We start from the raw sequence: 18,078 nt of genomic DNA on the forward strand, positions 1-18,078 counted from the left end.
GTTTTCTTTTGTCGTGTTTAGTTTTTCTGAGTGGTATTAGGATACCAAACACTTCCTGTAGCCACTCAAAGTTTTGGAACAAAATCTAGATCTGTCTTGGCTGTTAGTTGTGTTTCTAAGTCATCCAAATTGAGTTTGCTCCATGGTCGATAGGTGCATGTATGTAAGTAGTTGTGGGGTGTGCTGATTTATGGAGTTTTATGTCGGAAAGTTATCAAATGGTGGTCTGACCATGTGATTGGCGTGATGCTATGAACGGTAACTAGTTCAGGCTTAGCAAAAATGGCATCTAGCATGTATCCGACGATGTGTGTGGGATTGTGTACAATCTGATATAGGTTCAATGCGACTAGGCCAGTGGTGATAGCTTTTGGATGGGGCATATTGGGTTTGTCAAACCAAATGTTTAGGTCCCCAAGAATGGATAGGTTGGAGTATAGTGTAACAAGGTTTGAGACTGTATCTAGAAAAGCATCTGGGAATGTTGAGTTGTTAGGTGGAGGTCTGTAAAGGAGGAGAAAGTTACAGGAGGAAGTTGGGGTAGGGTGGCATTTGGTGAGGAGGGCTTCATAATCTTGTATGGAAATGTTGTCTGTTTTACTGAGATTTATTGCCTGTTTGAATATAATAGCTAGTCTGCCAACTCTCTTGCCTATACGGTTTTGTGTGATGGTTTGATAGCCCGGAGGATGGGCTTCGTGCAACACTGGGGTCATGTTATCTCCCAACCATGATTCTGTTATGAATAGTAAGTCAGGTTGTGCGTTTGTGAGCAGGTCGTAGATGTGGTGTTTGTTTTTTGAGAGGGATCGAGCATTTATGAGCTGACAGTTTAGAAAAGGTGTTTTAGTGGCAGTGTTGTTTTGTTTAGGAGAAGGGTAAGCAGTATAATTTGAGCTTGAAGCAGGTGTGCTGTTAGTTGCGATAACTGTGTAAGGCTCACAATAGTCTTCTTTTTCAATATAGTGTTCCTCTTCCAGCAGGTTAAGGAGGCATTTTGTTGGGTCTGCGTGTGTGGGTGGTGGACGTGGCGGCTGAGAGAGACATGAAGAGTGTACTGTTTTTTGTAGGGTAGTCTTATTATGTAATAGACAAGGGGATGCGAGGTTGTTAAGAGTGGAATGTTGTTTATTTTGTTTGCGTCTCTTTAGTGTGGATGGAGTATGGGTTAGGGGTGATAGAGGAGCATGTGGATCATGATGTAAGGCTCTAAATTGTGCAATGGAGGAGAGGCGTGTGAATGAAAGTTGCTGGGTTGAGGTGCTTGTGGTAGGCGTTTGTGAAGAGTGAGAATGTAGGGGTAAAGATAGGCCAGGACTTGTAATCTTTGTGTAGTCCTGAGGGTGGGAGTGAGTGTGACGATAAATATTATGAAGGTTGGTGTTGATTTGATGTGCTGATGTGTGTGGTCTGTATTGTTTCTGTGGAATAGTGAGAGGGGATATAGATATAGTTGTTTTCGGTGAGGGATTTGTATGTGAGTTAGTGCTGGTGAGTGGAATGAGAGTGTTACAGGGGGTGTTGATGTGTTTTGGAGATTAATGTATGAGGTGTGTAAGAGGGGATGGATGTGTGTCAGGATAGTTTGTGTTAGTTGTGATGACTAGAAGAGGTAATATATGTGGTGAAGTGTGGGGATTGTATGTTTGTGTGTAATTGGTGAAGAGAAGGGAAGGGTGTTTGTAGATGGTGTGTTGGAAGGCTGGGCTTGGGCATTGTTATGATGCAAGGTGGTCTGTGTGGAGCAAACAGAGGATAGTGTTGTTGGTTTGTATGAACAGGGAGGGTGTATCTGGAAGGCTGAAAGAAATGTATAGTGTGGTTTTGTGTTGTGTGGGTGATGGCAGGTTGTGTTAGTGGGAGTGGACAGAGCAGTGTTTGTTGTGAGAATTCAGGTGTTTGACTGTTGTAGTTGTGGAGGATATGTGTATATGTGTTGTATAATGGGTATTGTGTTGGATGATGGGACATTGCAATCTGTCAGCGGTCAGTTTGTGATGCATGAGTTGGATGTCTTAGCAGATAATGTGTTTGCATTTGGATGGATGTGTAGGGAGTGAAATAATTTCAGGTTAATTGAGAATTGGGCAGCAATTCTGGCCCTCGGCCCTACCAGTCCCGAACAGGCCCAAACAGGATACTGCCCTTGTCCTCTCCACCCTTAGCCACGACGGGCGGGCTGAGACGCCCTGAGTCCTAGGCCTAAATAGCCCTACTGGCCAATAGAAACCTAGTCCTAACCCTAACCAATCAGATTTGTAACCCTGATTCTAACAACTAAGGGAGACCCAGCCCTAATCACCATTCATACCCCTAATCCTGACAAACAATCACAGCCCCAGCCCTAGAACTAACAGCCAATCAGATTCCCAGCCTTCACCACCAATCACAGCCCCAGCCCTAGAACCAACAGCCAATCAGAATCTTAGACCTACCCACCAATCACAGCCCCAGCCCTAGAACCAGCAACCAATCAGATTCTCAGCCCTAACCACCAATCACAGCCCCTAGAACCAACAACCAATCCGAATCTCAGCCCTATCCAGCAATCACAACCCCAGCCCTAGAACCAGCAACCAATCAGAATCTCAGCCCTATCCACCAATCACAACCCCAGCCCTAGAACCAGCAACCAATCAGAATCTCAGCCCTAACCACCAATCACAACCCCAGCCCTAGAACCAGCAACCAATCAGAATCTCAGCCCTATCCACCAATCACAGCCCCAGACCTAGAACTAGCAACCAAACAGAATCTCAGCCCTATCCACCAATCACAGCCCTAGAACCAGCAACCAATCAGATTCCCAGCCCTATCCACCAATCACAACCCCAACCCTAGTCCCTAAACCAATGGAAAGACCAGCCCTCAACAACCTATCACAACAACATATGCAACAACCAATAGGAACTTATATAAGGGGCAAGTTAACTGAAGTCCAGTCAATGTGGGCAGGGAGGAGGCAGCTGCTGCTCTATTCAGAATTTCATTGTATACAGTCAGGCTGAATCCACAACTTCCAAGCTAGCAGAGTCTACTTTCCAAGTAAGGGAGAGATTGTTTAAAACAAACACTGAAATACTGCTTGTTGCGCACTCTGAAATGTGGCTTTTTTAAGGCAAAAAAACAGGGGAAGCAGACAGTTTCTAAACACAATTTAAATCACAGAAACAGATCAAGCAGGCTCCTAAACACACACTGCAAGATGTATGTAGCCTTTTACAAATGAAATACATGTGAGCGAGGGGCTATGGAGAGATGAGAGGCACTAGTAGAGGATGTCAGTGAGGGAATCTTTGAAGAGCCCCAAGAAAAATTGCTGTATCCTAGTGCACTGTAAGGTCATCATTTACTATGCGTAGCATTTTTAAATTTTATATTGTATTGCAATGTTTTCCTATGGAACAGCCTGCGTTGTTACAGTAAGAATAGCTTTTGCGGCTCTTAAAATCCCCAGGCTTATGGGCCATAAGGCCTATTTAGGAGTCACTTATTAATATGTAAAATTAATGTTTTATATATTAGTAAAGTAAGTTATTAGTCAAAATTAATGTTTTTGACTTTGACATGTAAAATTTGCAGTTTAAAACTGCACAGACAGTCTACAGTGCGTAGGCCTGCAATCATGTTTGTACTGTTGCTGCAGTGGGTGACAACAGATGCTGCAGTCCACTAGTTACATTTAACTTACAGACCCTGGGTACACGTTGTTCCTTATACATGGGACTTATTGATAAGATAAATATGTCAATTAGGGGTATTTCAATTTCATCGTGTTAAAAGGAGAACATTACCATTGGTTAGGTGGATAAAATGCAGAGATGCACAGAGTGCTACAGTCAGCAAAAATATCCAAGGCATAGCTTTGTGGGTACATTACATAAAAGGTGGTTAATTCTAACAGTTCATTTGAACTTTTGGTGCAAATGAACCAGTATGGCATTGTAAGTTTCTGGCAGTGTTAAAACTCGCAGTGAGCTGTGACCATTGGCCACTTGACGTCAACAGTTTGGAAAGTTCGAAGGTACTGTGTAGAGGGGATGGAAGATGGGTACAGTAATATTGTTTTCACTTTGAATTTGAAAAGTCCCCAGATACGGTGTAGGAGGGATGGGAGAGAGATGGAATAGTGTTGTATTTTCTTTGGATTTGGAGGTGCCCACTTTCATTAAGTATCCACCACCACTTAAACACCCATGAACAAGGGATAGACTTTTGAAAAGCCCTGCAGAAGGCAAGGACGAATGGTCCCCACACATGTTAAACCATCTAGAGAGGTGGGACTTTCTAGACTTGTACTGACTTGGACTTTGTGTCTCCACCGCCTGCATTGGTCTTCCCACTCCAGGGATGGACTTGCTCTGGACTCTGAAAGAGGTGGTTATCCTGGAAATTCTGCAGGGAGGTGACCCCTGAAGGGAACCCCCTGACTCCTGCACGAGAAGCAACCTGAAAATAACTACAAGGCTGCGGCATCTGGGGAGTACAAGTGAGCTTGCTAATGGTCATGGAGGGCTGCTGGGAAGAATCATGGTAATGTGAAGTACCAGCAGCCCAGATAGAGGAGCACCAGATCGGTGTTGCCAAGAACCTCTGATCAGCAGGCTAAAAGGAGGGGAAGGCAGAACAAAGTTCTCCCTCATTGGAGGGAGAGCAGTGCAAAATCAGCTCTTGAAGACCACACAAATTTGGAGGCCTAAAAGGAATGCATTTGGTGGTTAGAGGGAACCACCAGGAGCAGAAAATGCCAAACTCCATCTAAATTATCCCACGGAAGGTGAAAAAACAGCAATTGTCTGGCGCCTTTTTATGGGAAGTGCCAAGTGGGCTCTCAGTGCCCCTGGGTAAAGGAATCTGCAACCACATTCAATCTTTTATCAGTTAACCCCCTGTGAAACTGTTCACAAGAAAAACAGAATATTACATACCCTGGGGGTTGGCCAGCACCCCAAGGGTTGTGTGGGGTTGTTTGGGGTTGTTTCTGCACTTCTGTTTAAGAAGCTCCTGGAGAGGGCCAAAGCACAAAGACCATTTTTATGTCTGTCTGGGGAGCCATGAGCTTTTACGCACATGGCTACTGAGGTTGGGGGCTCCCTACAGGCTCACACAGTGGTGTTGTGGAGAAGGGGAAAGCCCGGGTTTTCCCTGCACATGCTGTCAAGTGCATGGGTGTGGAGAGTAGTGCATGCAGCCAACTTCTATGCTAGATCAGCAGTGGTGGAAACTGTTTGGGACTGCTGGGATGTGGATGCTACCCAGTGGTCTCCAACAAAGGCAACCATGAGTGCCTACTTGTGGATGGATAGCCAGATTTTTAAAAAAAGGGTCATGCCCAAGAGTGCATTAGAAAAAAAGAGGAAACTGATGTTTCCTGTAGCTGCATCAAAGGCAGAGCACAGGGAAGCCTTGGTGCTCAGATATATTTGGTTTGATGATGCTTCAGGAAGGCATGACCAAAACCAGAAACAGGTTGTTAGTTATTGGGACCGCCAGGAGTGTGGCAGACCCACAGAGTACCCATCTGACCAATATGGAATGCCACTCTAAATCTTCTGGGTAGAGGAATATATGACCTGAGAAGTTATAAGCACTTCTGAGCTAAGACTTTTAGTCTTAAGATTTTGTGGTGCCAGGACCTTTGTTTTTAGCAAATTTAAAGGTATAAGCAATACTCATACCTTGCACTATGCTAGTTAACAGTGAAACATTGCACACATTGCTGAATTGTGGGGCCTTTCATAAGTGGGTTCTTCCTACTGTCTGAGGCTCCATGCAGTGCATCCCCATAAGCATTTTTACCTGCCATTTTATAGGTTTGTAAATGTATACACAGTGTTCAGTAGTGTGTGATATAAAGTATTTTTTACTGTTGATAAAAAAGCACTGACTGGACAGTGATTTATGAAGTGTTGTTATTGTGTTGCAGAGTCTCTAGCCTTCAGCACTTTCCCCAAGTAATCTTTGGACTGCACTTCATTGATGGCCTGAATCCAGTGCTAAAAAGATGTACTTGATTCCCATTTAAGGGCTTTGCAGTACAGGGATCCCAGAACACAATTGGAGAAAGACTCCTGTTGTTACAATTAGGGCCAGGTATCCATCTACCCAGGGACCATGTGACCCACATTCCAGACACTGAAATTTTTTAATGTTATATTATGGTAGGTGAGGAAGTAGGAATTTAGGGCCAGATGTAGGAAAAAGTGAAATTGCGACTTGCAATTTGCGAGTCCGTGGGACTCGCAAATTGCAACTCGCAATTTGCCATGCAGAAAGGTGTCTCAGACACCTTCTGCGACTCGCAATGGGGTCGCAAAGACCCACCTCATTAATGAGGTGGGTCGCAGTTTGCGACCCCATTGCGAGTATGGGCACTCACGGGGATGGTGGCCTGCTGGAGACAGCAGACCACCATGTCCGTGACTGCTTTTTAATAAAGCAGTTTTTTTTTTTTTCTATCTGCAGCCCGTTTTCCTTAAAGGAAAACGAGCTGCACTTAGAAAAAAAAAACGAAACCTTTTGTTTCGGTATTTTTCAGAGCAGGCAGTGGTCCATAGGACCACTGCCTGCTCTGAAAAATTGTTTTTGTGATCATTCACAAAGGGGAAGGGGTCCCTTTGCGAATGAGTTACCATCCACTTCAAGTGGATCGTAACTGCGAGTTCATTTGCGACCGCTTTCGCAGTTGCAAATGAACTTGAATAGCATTGCGAGTCGCAAATAGGAAGGGAACACCCCTTCCTATTTGCGAGTTGGAAACGCATTTTGCGAGTCGGATCCGACTCGCAAAATGCATTTCTGCATCGCGGAGAGGCTTTTGCGCCTCGCAAACGGCGTTTTTTGCTGTTTGCGAGTCGCAAAACCGTTCCTACATCTGGCCCATAGTCCTATGTAGTTACAAGTAACCTTGTGTTGCTGCCATGCAACCCACTTCTGCTCTTCTCAGGTTGCTCCTCAAGAGGTCAGAGCACTTGGTAGGCCCTCTCATGCTGGTCCCCCATCGGTGGCTGAGTGTGCACACTTCAGTGTCTCCAGTGGAATAGCTCCTTTCAAGGTTTCGAATGGGCCCAGCTGACACACATCAACACCAGGTGTACCATTTGATACAGTTTGCTCTAAAGCACTATGGCATCTATTTCACATTTTCCTCATTATGTCATGTTTACGGGTAACTGTTAGGTTAAGCTTCTCCAACAAGTAGCTAGTGAACTACTAGTAGCTCTCCAGGAACCAGTAAGTAGCTTTCCTCTGTGAAGCCCAGATATTTTAAAAATTGAAAAGCATGTATTAATGAAAGAATTTGTGTATTTTCAGAACTCATAGGATGATGTTTGGAGAAAAATTGCTGAATTTCCAAAATATATTTAAAGTTAATATTTGAGCGATAAATCATGCAGTGGTGTAGAGACTTATTGCTAATATTATCACCTTGGTGCCAGGAATATTGTTGTTATGGCTGTTGTATATCACCCATGTAGATGCAAATTGATAAAATATGTGTTTGTATTACTGCAGGAAACCTTGCCTGATGCACAGAGTATGAACATAAGTAGATGTTACTTCAGAAAATGTTGGAGACTCCTGTATTACAGGCACTGTACTTTCACCACATTGTTTAAACTGTATTTATCTTATCCATCTTGTGCCACATAGGCCATACTACAAACAAAACACACATTCAACTCATGCACTCCAAATGGCATCTATTTTCTCAATAAAATCGAAGGTGTTCAGACCTTGCCACTGGTGTAACATGCAATATAAGTGGCACACTATTTAAATGATGCAATTAGACTTCCCAAAAACTGTCCCTGTGTTGCTTGTGTTCCAGGTGAGGGAGGACGAGGCCTGGCACTTCTGGCTGGAGAAGTTCAAGACTGATTTGCATGTGGCTGGATCCAAACTGAAGTGACATGGAGTTCAAAATAGAGATGCACTGGGATGTGGCCATGAGAAATTACCAGTGGCTGAGATTAATTCAAGCATTGCATTCATCACTTTTAGTATACTTTAACAACAAAAAATACATTAATATTTCCATCCTCAATTTTGGTTTTGATCTTCAATCAAACATGCTTCTATGTTACAACCTTTAACGCTAAGACATATCTTAAACTTACTAAATTGCACATTTTATAACGTTATATAACAATTTCTCTGAAGATGGGAAAATATTTCCTTCCTCTACCCGACTTCAAGATAGCAATACAATCCCTAATAATCTATAGGCTTAATTATAGCAGTGCAACCTTATCAGGGCTTCCTCAGAGAAGCACGACACCCCTCAAAGCAACACTCAATGCAGCAATAAGATTGATAAAAAGCACCAGCCGTTTTGACCACATTATTCCTTCTTTTAAAATCTCTCAACTGGCTCCAATGCGAAGCTAGGACGGAGCTGAAAATATCTATCCAGTCAAATAAACCCTGTACTATGCTGAACCTAAATAACAAGCTGAAAAGATTAAAATTTCAGGGGACAGCCGTTCTCTTATGAGTACAAACTCCCTCCAACTGGAACCCCCCATATTTCAAAAACAGCTATTTCTAGTGATCTGACATCAAAAATCCAGCAGACTGCATCGACCTCCATGTTAAAACAAATGAGGTTTAAAGAGTTCTAATAAACATATGTCTACCCTAATGATTGAAACCAGAGACGACGCCCAGACAGCCTAACTTCTGGGGAGACCATCTCGCCTATAATCAGACTACAAGACTGGCAAGGGTGCCTACCACCCAATGGATTGTCATGAACGAGGATCATTTGTTTGCATGAGCAGATCACCAGTGGCCACCAGGGAACCGTATGAGGGCTTGTTACTGGGAAGTGTGTGTTTTGAAAATATTTGTAATGTAACAGATTATCTTTATGTCTATGGTTTTGCTTATGTACAGCGCTCTGATACCCTATCGTCGAGTTTGAGCTTTATAAAACTTTTCTAGCTAGGGAGCTAATAGTAGCTTGCGAGCTGCTCGTGGGAGAAGCCTGTTTTAAGGCTTTGTGTATCTTGGTATGGCTTCCCGAAACACGCTCTGTGCTCGCCCTAATTAACCATTTTTAACTATCAGTGTTAGCAAGATCACACTCAAGACAATAACTTTCATTTAACCTGCAATTTATAGATTGATAATATCGGTATCTTCCCAACAAAAAACAAAATGGCAATATCATCTCATCCAATCACTTGAAAAAACATCTGGAGCAAAATAACTGAATGTGCACAGAAGGTGCATTGCACTGGTATTAGCCTAATATAACAAAGAAATAAGTTTACACACAAAGCCCTTCGGTACAACCATCCATACGTTAGAATTCAAGATAAACTCATTTCTTCCACTTACCTTGACCGATGGAACGACTTGCAAAGTTGTACATCTGCATTGCGATGGCAAAATCTTCAAGGTTGTTCAAAAACTGGAAAAATGATCTAAATTCATCAAATGTAATTCCCTGTGGATAAAAACCAACACAGATCTTACTTTTTAGTCATGTATTTAAAAAACAAGTACAACACAGGAGACAGTTGTTACAGTAAATGTTTGTCTTTTAATGTTTTTCAAATGTGGAAAAGTTTGGGATATTAAAAGAAAAATACTGCTTTTCCCCCCACAGGTGTGTCTATCAACTAATAATATTTTAATTTCAATATTTTTCTCAATTCCAAAGCTGGTTGAAGAAACTTTATTTTCTTGGCAAAGTCTGGTCAATAAATATTTCCTTGGCATGAGTGTAGCTTAATTGAGTTTTTCATAATATGTTCCGTTTAGAAATGTTCAATGTTGGGGAATATAATGTCAGTTGAACAATGAATATTTGCTTTCATTCATCAAACTACTTACATTTGTTAATTCTTCAGAGTACAGACTAAGAAGTCATAATTAACCTAGCAGAAAAAGCCAAATGTTTATGCTTGCTAAAATATCTCCAAAAACATTTATGGCATAAAACACAGAAACTTGACATTAAATAAGCCAATTATCAGAGGGCATCAAAGTGGCTAGGCCCAGATGCATAAAGATCAGATTTAGAACATGAAAGTTGTGCCAATTTTCATTTTCCAGAGGTTACATGGACAAAAAAAGGCCGGTTCTTGAAGAAGCTGTGGCAATTTAGTTGTGGAAAGCTCCCACACTGTTTTAAAAAGGCTACGTTTACATGCTTGGCTAGGAAATTTCCAAAAACGTAATTTCCATGGCATTGTAGTAAGTAGCTACATGAGAAACATTTGATCAACTAATATTTGTGGTACAAACGAGAATGTTTTTTTTATAAATGGTCATTCCTGCCTTGCCGCAGACTTGGCTCAAAACTTGTCTGCCAAGTGTAACTAATGCTGGGTCTACATACAAAGTAATGTAAATGGATTCCCTGCAGTGTCACAGAGATGACTGAGATGTGAACTTCCTGCATAATTTGTATCTCATCGCTCAGGCAATAAGGTTTTCTGACTCATAGCCTCCTAATGTAAACTTTCTACAAAAAAGGACTTGGGGAAAGAACCCAAAGAGGAACTACAAGTCAGCTTTGCACTGAGTTTAGCAGGCACTTGGTGAAGCAAGGGTGGTAGGTCTAACAGGTTAGCGACAGCAAGAAACAGTTGAGAAAAGAGAACCTATACCTTGTCTCTCTTTGAGTAGGAGGACCATCAGAGATATTTTGAGACCTCACTCCAAGGGGAAGGCATACATGGGTGACTATGGACGGGGGTTTCTCTTTGATCATGAGACAGCTGCCCTTAATTTGCATGGGGTAACTTGAGATGGGACAGAGATAATTCAGTAAATGGAACATGGTATACCGTCCCCACAGCTGTCTTGGAAAACTAAAGAATAGTGTTCCCTGGGATAGTTTCTGCTATATGGTGCAGGATGTACTGCAGGAAGTGATGCATAGGCTAGGTATGTCTGGCCTGAAAAGTGAGGTAATTTTATAACTTGGATCTTGAGTGACATGTGCTTTGATCAAGAAGCGGGTGAACTAGGAAAGCATATGGTGTTTTTGGGAGATCCTTAGGTGTCGAAAAATATTTGTTAGTACCATTTTTAAGTTTCTAAATAATTCAAAATTCGTTACTTGAATTAAACATATCAATATGCTGCTTAACCCCTTCGCTGCCAGGACTTTTTCCCCCCAGGTTCCAGGGGGTCCCCATACTAGCATGTGAATTACAGGGCATCTCTCAAATAGTTGCCTTTTTTTACACACTATCTTACATTTGGAAGGAAAAAATTTCGAGAAAGACAAGGCGCTTTAATACGTCTTCTTCTATTCTGTGTTTCCCTAAGTCTTCTGATAAAAAATGGTACCTCATTTACGTGGGTAGGCCTAATGCCCGCAACAGGAAACACAACATGGACATATCACATTTTTACATTGAAATCGGACATGTTTTTTTTTTCTGGAAAGTGTCTAGCTGTGGATTTTGGCCTTAGCCAGCACCTAGGGAAAACTAGCAAACCTATACATTTGTTAAAACTAGACATCTAGGGGAATTCAGAATGGGGTGACTTGTGGGGCTCTCACCCGGTTCTCTTTCCCAGAATCCTTTGCAAAGCTCAAAATTTGGCAACAAAAACAAATAACTTTTTCCCTCACATTTCGGTGACAGAAAGTTCTGGCATCTGAGAGGAGCAACACATTTCCTTCAACCCAACAATTCCCCCAAGTCTCCCGATAAAAATGGTACCTCACTTGTGTGGGTAGGCCTAGTACCTGCGACAGGAAATGCCCCTAAACACAACATGGACACATCACATTTTCCCAAAGAAAACAGACCTGTTTTTTGCAAAGTGCCTAGCTGTAGATTTTGGCCTCTAGCTCAGCCGGCACCTAGGGAAACTTACCAAACCTGTGCATTTTTCAAAATTAGACACCTAGGGGAATCCAAGATGGGGTGACTTGTGGGCCTCTCACCAGGTTCTGTTAACCAGAATCCTTTGCAAACCTGAACATTTGGCAGAAAAAAAAAAGTTTTTCCTCACATTTTGGTGATGGAAAGTTCTGGAATCTGAGAGGAGCCACAAACTTCCTTCCACCCAGCATTCCTCCAAATCTCCCTCATTTGTGTGGGTAGGCCTAGTGCCCGCAACAGGAAATTCCCCAAAACACTAAGTGGACATATCAAAATTATCAAATACACAACTACCTGTTTTGGTGGGGTGCACCTGCGTTTTTGGTTCTGGGCTCCACAGCCATCTAGGGAAACCTACCAAACCCAGACATTTCTGAAAACTAGACACCCAAGGGAGTCCAAGGAGGTGTGACTTGTGTGGATCCCCCAGTGTTTTCTTACCCATAATCTTCAGCAAACTTCAAATTTAGCTAAAATAAAAAAAATCAATTTTTTTCCACATTTCTGTGTGGGATCACTGCACCGACACAAATTTCTTACCACCCAAAATCCCCCTCAGTCTCCCAATAAAAATGAAATCTCACTTGTGTAGGTGGGCCAAGTGCCTCTGACAGGAAAGAGCCAAAAATAGGGTGAAAATGAGGGGGAACCAAAGCGGGTCCAAAAGGGCAGATTGAAATAAATACGTTTTTTAGGCTGACAAGTGGGGCAGAATTTTTATTGGTATAGATGCGACAATGCTGGGTGGTAGGAATTTTGTAGGTTCCTACAGATGCTAGAAGATTCCATCCCAAAAATGTGGGAAAATGTGTGATTTCAAGCAAAGTTGGAGGTTTGCAGGGCATTGTGGGTAAGAAAATGGAGTGGGTGCATGTGAACCACACCACCCTGGACTCACCCAGATGTTTAGTTTTCAGATGTGTCTAGATCTCGTAGATTTTTCTAGATGGCAGCATTCCAAAGTCCAAAGAGTGCAGCCCTCACCATTCCAAGTGGGACGATTTTGAGAATTACCAAGCTCTCATGGGCCAAATGTAAAACCAAAACCCAAAATAGTCAAGTGTCCTTTTGCTTGCCATGTGTTTAAGATGTTTTAGTGTGCAGGGGGAGAGCTGAAACACTGTTATCCCCTTCAGTTGGGGTGGGGGCATAACCACACCCATAGTGGTTGGTAGCCACCACCTCACTATTTTTTTTTTTTTTAATTCCCCGGCATTTAGAAGCTTTCTGCCCCCCCCCCCCCGGGAGTGGATCAGGGGTAATTGCCCCATCTGCCCACTGATGGTCAAAACAACTTTGTCCCCATTTATTTGGGGTGGGGGTAGGGCCATACCCCACCATCTTTTTTAAAAAAAAACAATCTTCTCTGGTCTCTGGCGATGGGCCTTACAAAAATATGCCGATCTGCCCCCCGGGGGGGAGGGGTCAGAAATAGCCTAAAATAAATTTGCCCCCCAGGGGAGCGACCCTTGCCTAAAGGGTCACTCCCCTTGAATTGGAGCAACAAAAAAAAATCCCTGGTGTCTAGTGGTTTTTGCCCCCATTTGGGGTAGAGTGGCCTAAGTAAAATAGGCCGATCTGCCCCTGGGAGGGCAGAAAAGGCCTTAGAAAAATTTGCCCCCATTGGGGAGCGATCCTTGCAAAAAGGGTCACTCCCCTTATGCCAATTAAAAAAAAAATCCCTGGTGTCTAGTGGTTTTTGCCCCCATTTGGGACAGATAGGCCTAAGTAAAATAGGCCGATCTGCCCCTGGGAGGGCAGAAAAGGCCTTCGAAAAAATGCACCCCCCTTGGGGAGCGATCCTTGCAAAAGGGGTCACTCCCCTTATGCCAAGTAAAAAAAAAAATCCCTGGTGTCTAGTGGCTTCTGCCTCCCACTGGGGGCAGATCAGGCTAATAATAAAATTGCCTCCTGGGGAGCGACCCTTGCCTAAGGGGTCGCTCCCCTTATAAGCATAATAACAAAAATACTTCCCTGGTGTCTAATGGCTTCTGCCCCCCTCCCCCGGGGGCAGATTGGCTTAATTAATATAAGCTGATCTGCCCCGGGGGGGGGGGCAGAAAAGGCCTAATTAAAAAATTGCCCCCTGGGGAGTGACCCTTGCCCAAGGGGTCACCCCCCCCCCCTTATATATGTAAACAAAAAAATAAACTTGGTGTCAAGTGGGCATTCTTGCAGCACAATCACTATGCTATTGTGCTGCAGGAATGCTCAGAGAGACATGCAAAGGGAAGAAAAAGCCTTTCCTTCCCTTTTCATGCTTCTCTGACTCCCCTGCCCCCGTACCGAGAAGAAACTAATCTGTTTCTCCTCAGATTGCACTTGAAGCATGCTTTCAGCGCGATGGGAGGCGACCTCTGATGAGGTCAGCGTGCGATTGTGTGCTGACCTCATCAGACGGCCATGGTGGGGGGGGGGGGGGTAGGGACGGCGGGGTGGAAAGGGAAGCGATTCCACTTCCCGGGTGGTGGGGGGGGGGGCAGCAGGCCCTCGGACATAGAACTTCCCCAGGGGGCTGGCCCCAGGACGCAATAGTTACGTCTGTGGCGTGGCGACCCAGGGTTTAAAGCTGGAAAGTGATTGGAACAAATAATTTTACTAGTGTTCAAAAGCAAGCATGGTACATTAATTTTTGGTAGTGTGTTGTAAACTATTTCAGTTAAAAGCATACCAAATTCAGACTGACTTATGTATTTTATAACTTCAGAGGCATGTCTATAGCAAGGTAATCAGAATAATATGTATGCTATAGAACCTTTGCTCCGCTACAGTTATTCGTCTGTATTCCTGGAAGGCATATGAACCCACAAAAACCATCTTTTCAATTAATTTTTACCGACTGTTAATTAAGAGGCTCCTCAGAATGTTGCTACAGGAACTAACTACATTTGTATGGCATATACAAGCTAAACATTCATTTTGAAGCTGGTGCAAGGCTTATGTTTTTAAAGTTTTAATGCAAACATATGACACAAAAAAGAAGCTAAAAAAGAAAAATAACTCCCTTCTAAATGAAGTGGGCATATCCTTGCAAGAAAACTGTTAACAAAATAGTTCATAAAATGTTAAGATACCAGTGCAGGTGCTTCGTCGAAGGCAGGTCTATTTAAAATGGGCATAGAAACCCGTTTTCACTTTAACATGCATTACCAGAAAAATGGTTCTTACTGATGGAAACAAAATGTGCTGTTGGCTTATAACTAATGTAACCCGAAGACCGTCTAAACACACAAGGATCACTTAAAATATAACTGATGAGAAATGAAGGAAAAAAGTATCGACAGTGTAAAGTATTGGCCCAACAGGCCTGGCACTAAAGTGCACATCACTTTTTATGAAGCCTGGCTGATCCACTGCTGTATGCTTTATGTTGTGGCATTGGTGAGCTTAAGAAAAATGTTGAAAAAACCAAGCCCCTCATTACGAGTGTGGCGGTCTCTAAACCGCCACACTCAGGTTGGTGGTCAGACTGCCGCAGACAGGACCAATTAGGACCGTGGCAGATGGGCCACGGTCCGACTACCGGCACCGCTAGGTTGCTGCCTGTCGACACCCTGGCAGTCTCGGCGGTCTCAATCCGTGAGACCGCCATGCAAAAGCTGGCGGAAAGGGCTTGTCGGGGGCCCCCATGGACAGCCCTGTCGTGCTTTTCACTGCCCAAATTACGGGCAGTGAAATGCGCGACGGGTGCCATCGCACCTGGCGCACAACAACATTGCCGCTGGCTCGATTACAAGACAGCGTCAATGTTGTGGTGAGTTTTCCGCTGGGCCAGCGGGTGGAAATGCGGTTTTCACCCAGTGGCCCAGTGGAAAACTCCTAATAGGTCGGCCAGCATACCGCCAGCACTGGCGGTATGCTGGCTGCAGTGGCTTCAGCTGTCTTTAAAAAAGACTGCCAAAGCTGTAATGAGGGCCCAATTGATGAAAAGGGCTGACCAAAGTCCTGCTGTGTATATATATTAATATATATATGCATGTATATATTAACTTTTTTGATGACATGAGGCTGGGGCCACAGCTAATGAGTCTCTACAATAACCAAGAAAGTATCTTTTATGTTGCTTTAACTGGCTGAGTGGGTATATGATAACATCACTAATATATGGTTAGGATTAATAAATATAAATGTATGTCTATATGTCAAACATGCAGAAAGATTAATCAGCTGCTGTAAATTCCTGAGTCTCAAAATCGGGATTTCTAGAATTTTAAGTCGAGATGTCATAAATGTGGAATTTTCACTAAATGTATGGAAATTCAACAGCTCCCAGGAGACTGTCAGGGAAGTGGTTGATGAAAGCATAGCAAATGTCCCACCCAGTCACAATTTTGTGGTCATTTACAAACATTTGCAATGTCTGCCCCACACTTATCTGCATTTCTGACTTTTCACCTAAATCAATCAGGAGTAAGTCATTTAGTGAGTGTCGAAAGGGTGCTCGTAAATTAAATTTTTTCAGGGTACGTGCGGAACAGAAAGTCTTCATGGAAAATAATGTCATGATTTGAAAAATGGAAAAAGATGTATTTTAAATGTCTCTAATTTCTCATCCGCTCCTTTAGGGTTAGTTAGAAATTTGTAATCTGCTTTTATTTCTTATTCTCGATTTTCTATTAAAAGTTTCTCTTCGCAAACCTACCAAGTAAAACTGGGGATATTGACAAACATTCTTGCATCTTCTACATCATTTGTTCGAGATCCATTCAGGTATAAGTGAAAACAGTGCAGGGAATTGTGTGAAAGAGTGCTAACACTTCCATAATTTATAAAGTGGTGATGATGACAACAAACCATGATAGGAAAAAATGATTGTCATTTCATGAAAAAAATAAAATACAAATGTATGTATTTCCGTAAATTACTAACACCATCTGGCTAACGGGGTTTCTCTTAATCCAATATGCTTGTTTAGTAACAAACAATACTCAGATCCCCTACGGTTGAAGCAGAATGATGTGAATGCTCAGCATCCCAGATTGCTCTAGCACCCCTGCATGAGTAGGTTTAGACTGTAAAAGTGTGTTACATTTTGCTTATTTTGCAATAGAATCGAACTTTGCCCTCTGACAACACAAGACTAACTGAAGAATATAGACCGTGCTATGGATAAAAGCAATACGTTTCAATCTGATTAATTTCTCCTTTCTTTCGTGTTCGAATGTACCATTTATTTGAAGTAACTTTTTATGAAAACCCTTTTGCTGGAAATGAGGCGCCGAGCCTCTTTTGTAGGACAATAAACGACCACTGTGCCCATAAAAATACTCCATTGCTTGATTTTTGTTTCAGAATGCAGACTTGAGTTTAAAATGTTTAAAATGTTGCAATATTTTGAGGGTGCACGAGATGGCGACATTTACACATAGCTTATGGCTTTCTTTGTATTAAGAATGCGCAAAATAAATGATCTTGTGGAACGAGAGGGTTACAGAAAACCAGGGGCACAAATCGTTTAGGACGGCACGATTACATGCCCTTTTTGATAAATAGCTCAGCACTTAAAGTAAACACTTTTTACCGCTGTGCCATTAATATTGACTCGAGGAGGTGGTAATATGTGATAAACATGTGCATGTTTAAATAGAAGGTTTGCAGTTTTGGTACAACAATAACAATGTAACACAACATCACAGAACATTAATACAAAGGCAACACAACACGGTACACCAACACAACAATGCTACAATAAAATTACCTACAAAACACCAATACAAGTAAACAAAATAAAAGACCCACTCTTCAACACAGTAAAAGTTTACTAACTTAACACAATACACCAACACAAATCACAACACATCGACTTAAAACATCACAATAACATACCCACACAAAACGAAAATGACAGAGCATAAACATACCAACAACACAATAATATGCCAAGCCAAAACAATAATACAACAAAATAGAAGACAACTGAATTGTTAGGCTATGTTTTCTGAGCCTTGCTGTTTTGTTGTGATATGTATTGCTTAATTGTGATTTTCTATTCAGCCGTCTTGTTGATTTATTTGTTGTGTTGCTGTTTTTTGCTGTTGTGTTCTTGAATTACTTCCAGCTTAATCAGTATCTTCCTTTCCAGTGCAGTATTCCCCATGATGTGCCTCAAGGACCTTTCTTGACAATATTGCTATTCAAGACTTATCTGGCTTTCCTGGCAGTCATCTTGGAATCTTAGAAGACTGGATATCACTTGTAAACTAAAATCATAGTTCTATCTCAA

The 18,078-nt window shown here is 42.5% G+C and overlaps 1 protein-coding gene across 6 annotated transcripts in view; it reads right to left on the bottom strand.

Annotated features, from left to right (window-relative positions):
* Positions 1-18,078, bottom strand: part of MICU3 (mitochondrial calcium uptake family member 3) — a 387,135-nt gene that overhangs the window by 86,724 nt on the left and 282,333 nt on the right. For all 6 annotated transcript variants that reach the window (XM_069200650.1, XM_069200668.1, XM_069200685.1 and 3 more), the window contains one exon: positions 9,346-9,454. In XM_069200650.1, the coding sequence (XP_069056751.1) occupies positions 9,346-9,454 (109 nt within the window). The remainder of the gene's footprint in view (positions 1-9,345; positions 9,455-18,078) is intronic.

Source organism: Pleurodeles waltl, chromosome 1_2 (assembly GCF_031143425.1).
Source record: "Pleurodeles waltl isolate 20211129_DDA chromosome 1_2, aPleWal1.hap1.20221129, whole genome shotgun sequence".
NCBI classification, from domain to species: domain Eukaryota; kingdom Metazoa; phylum Chordata; class Amphibia; order Caudata; family Salamandridae; genus Pleurodeles; species Pleurodeles waltl.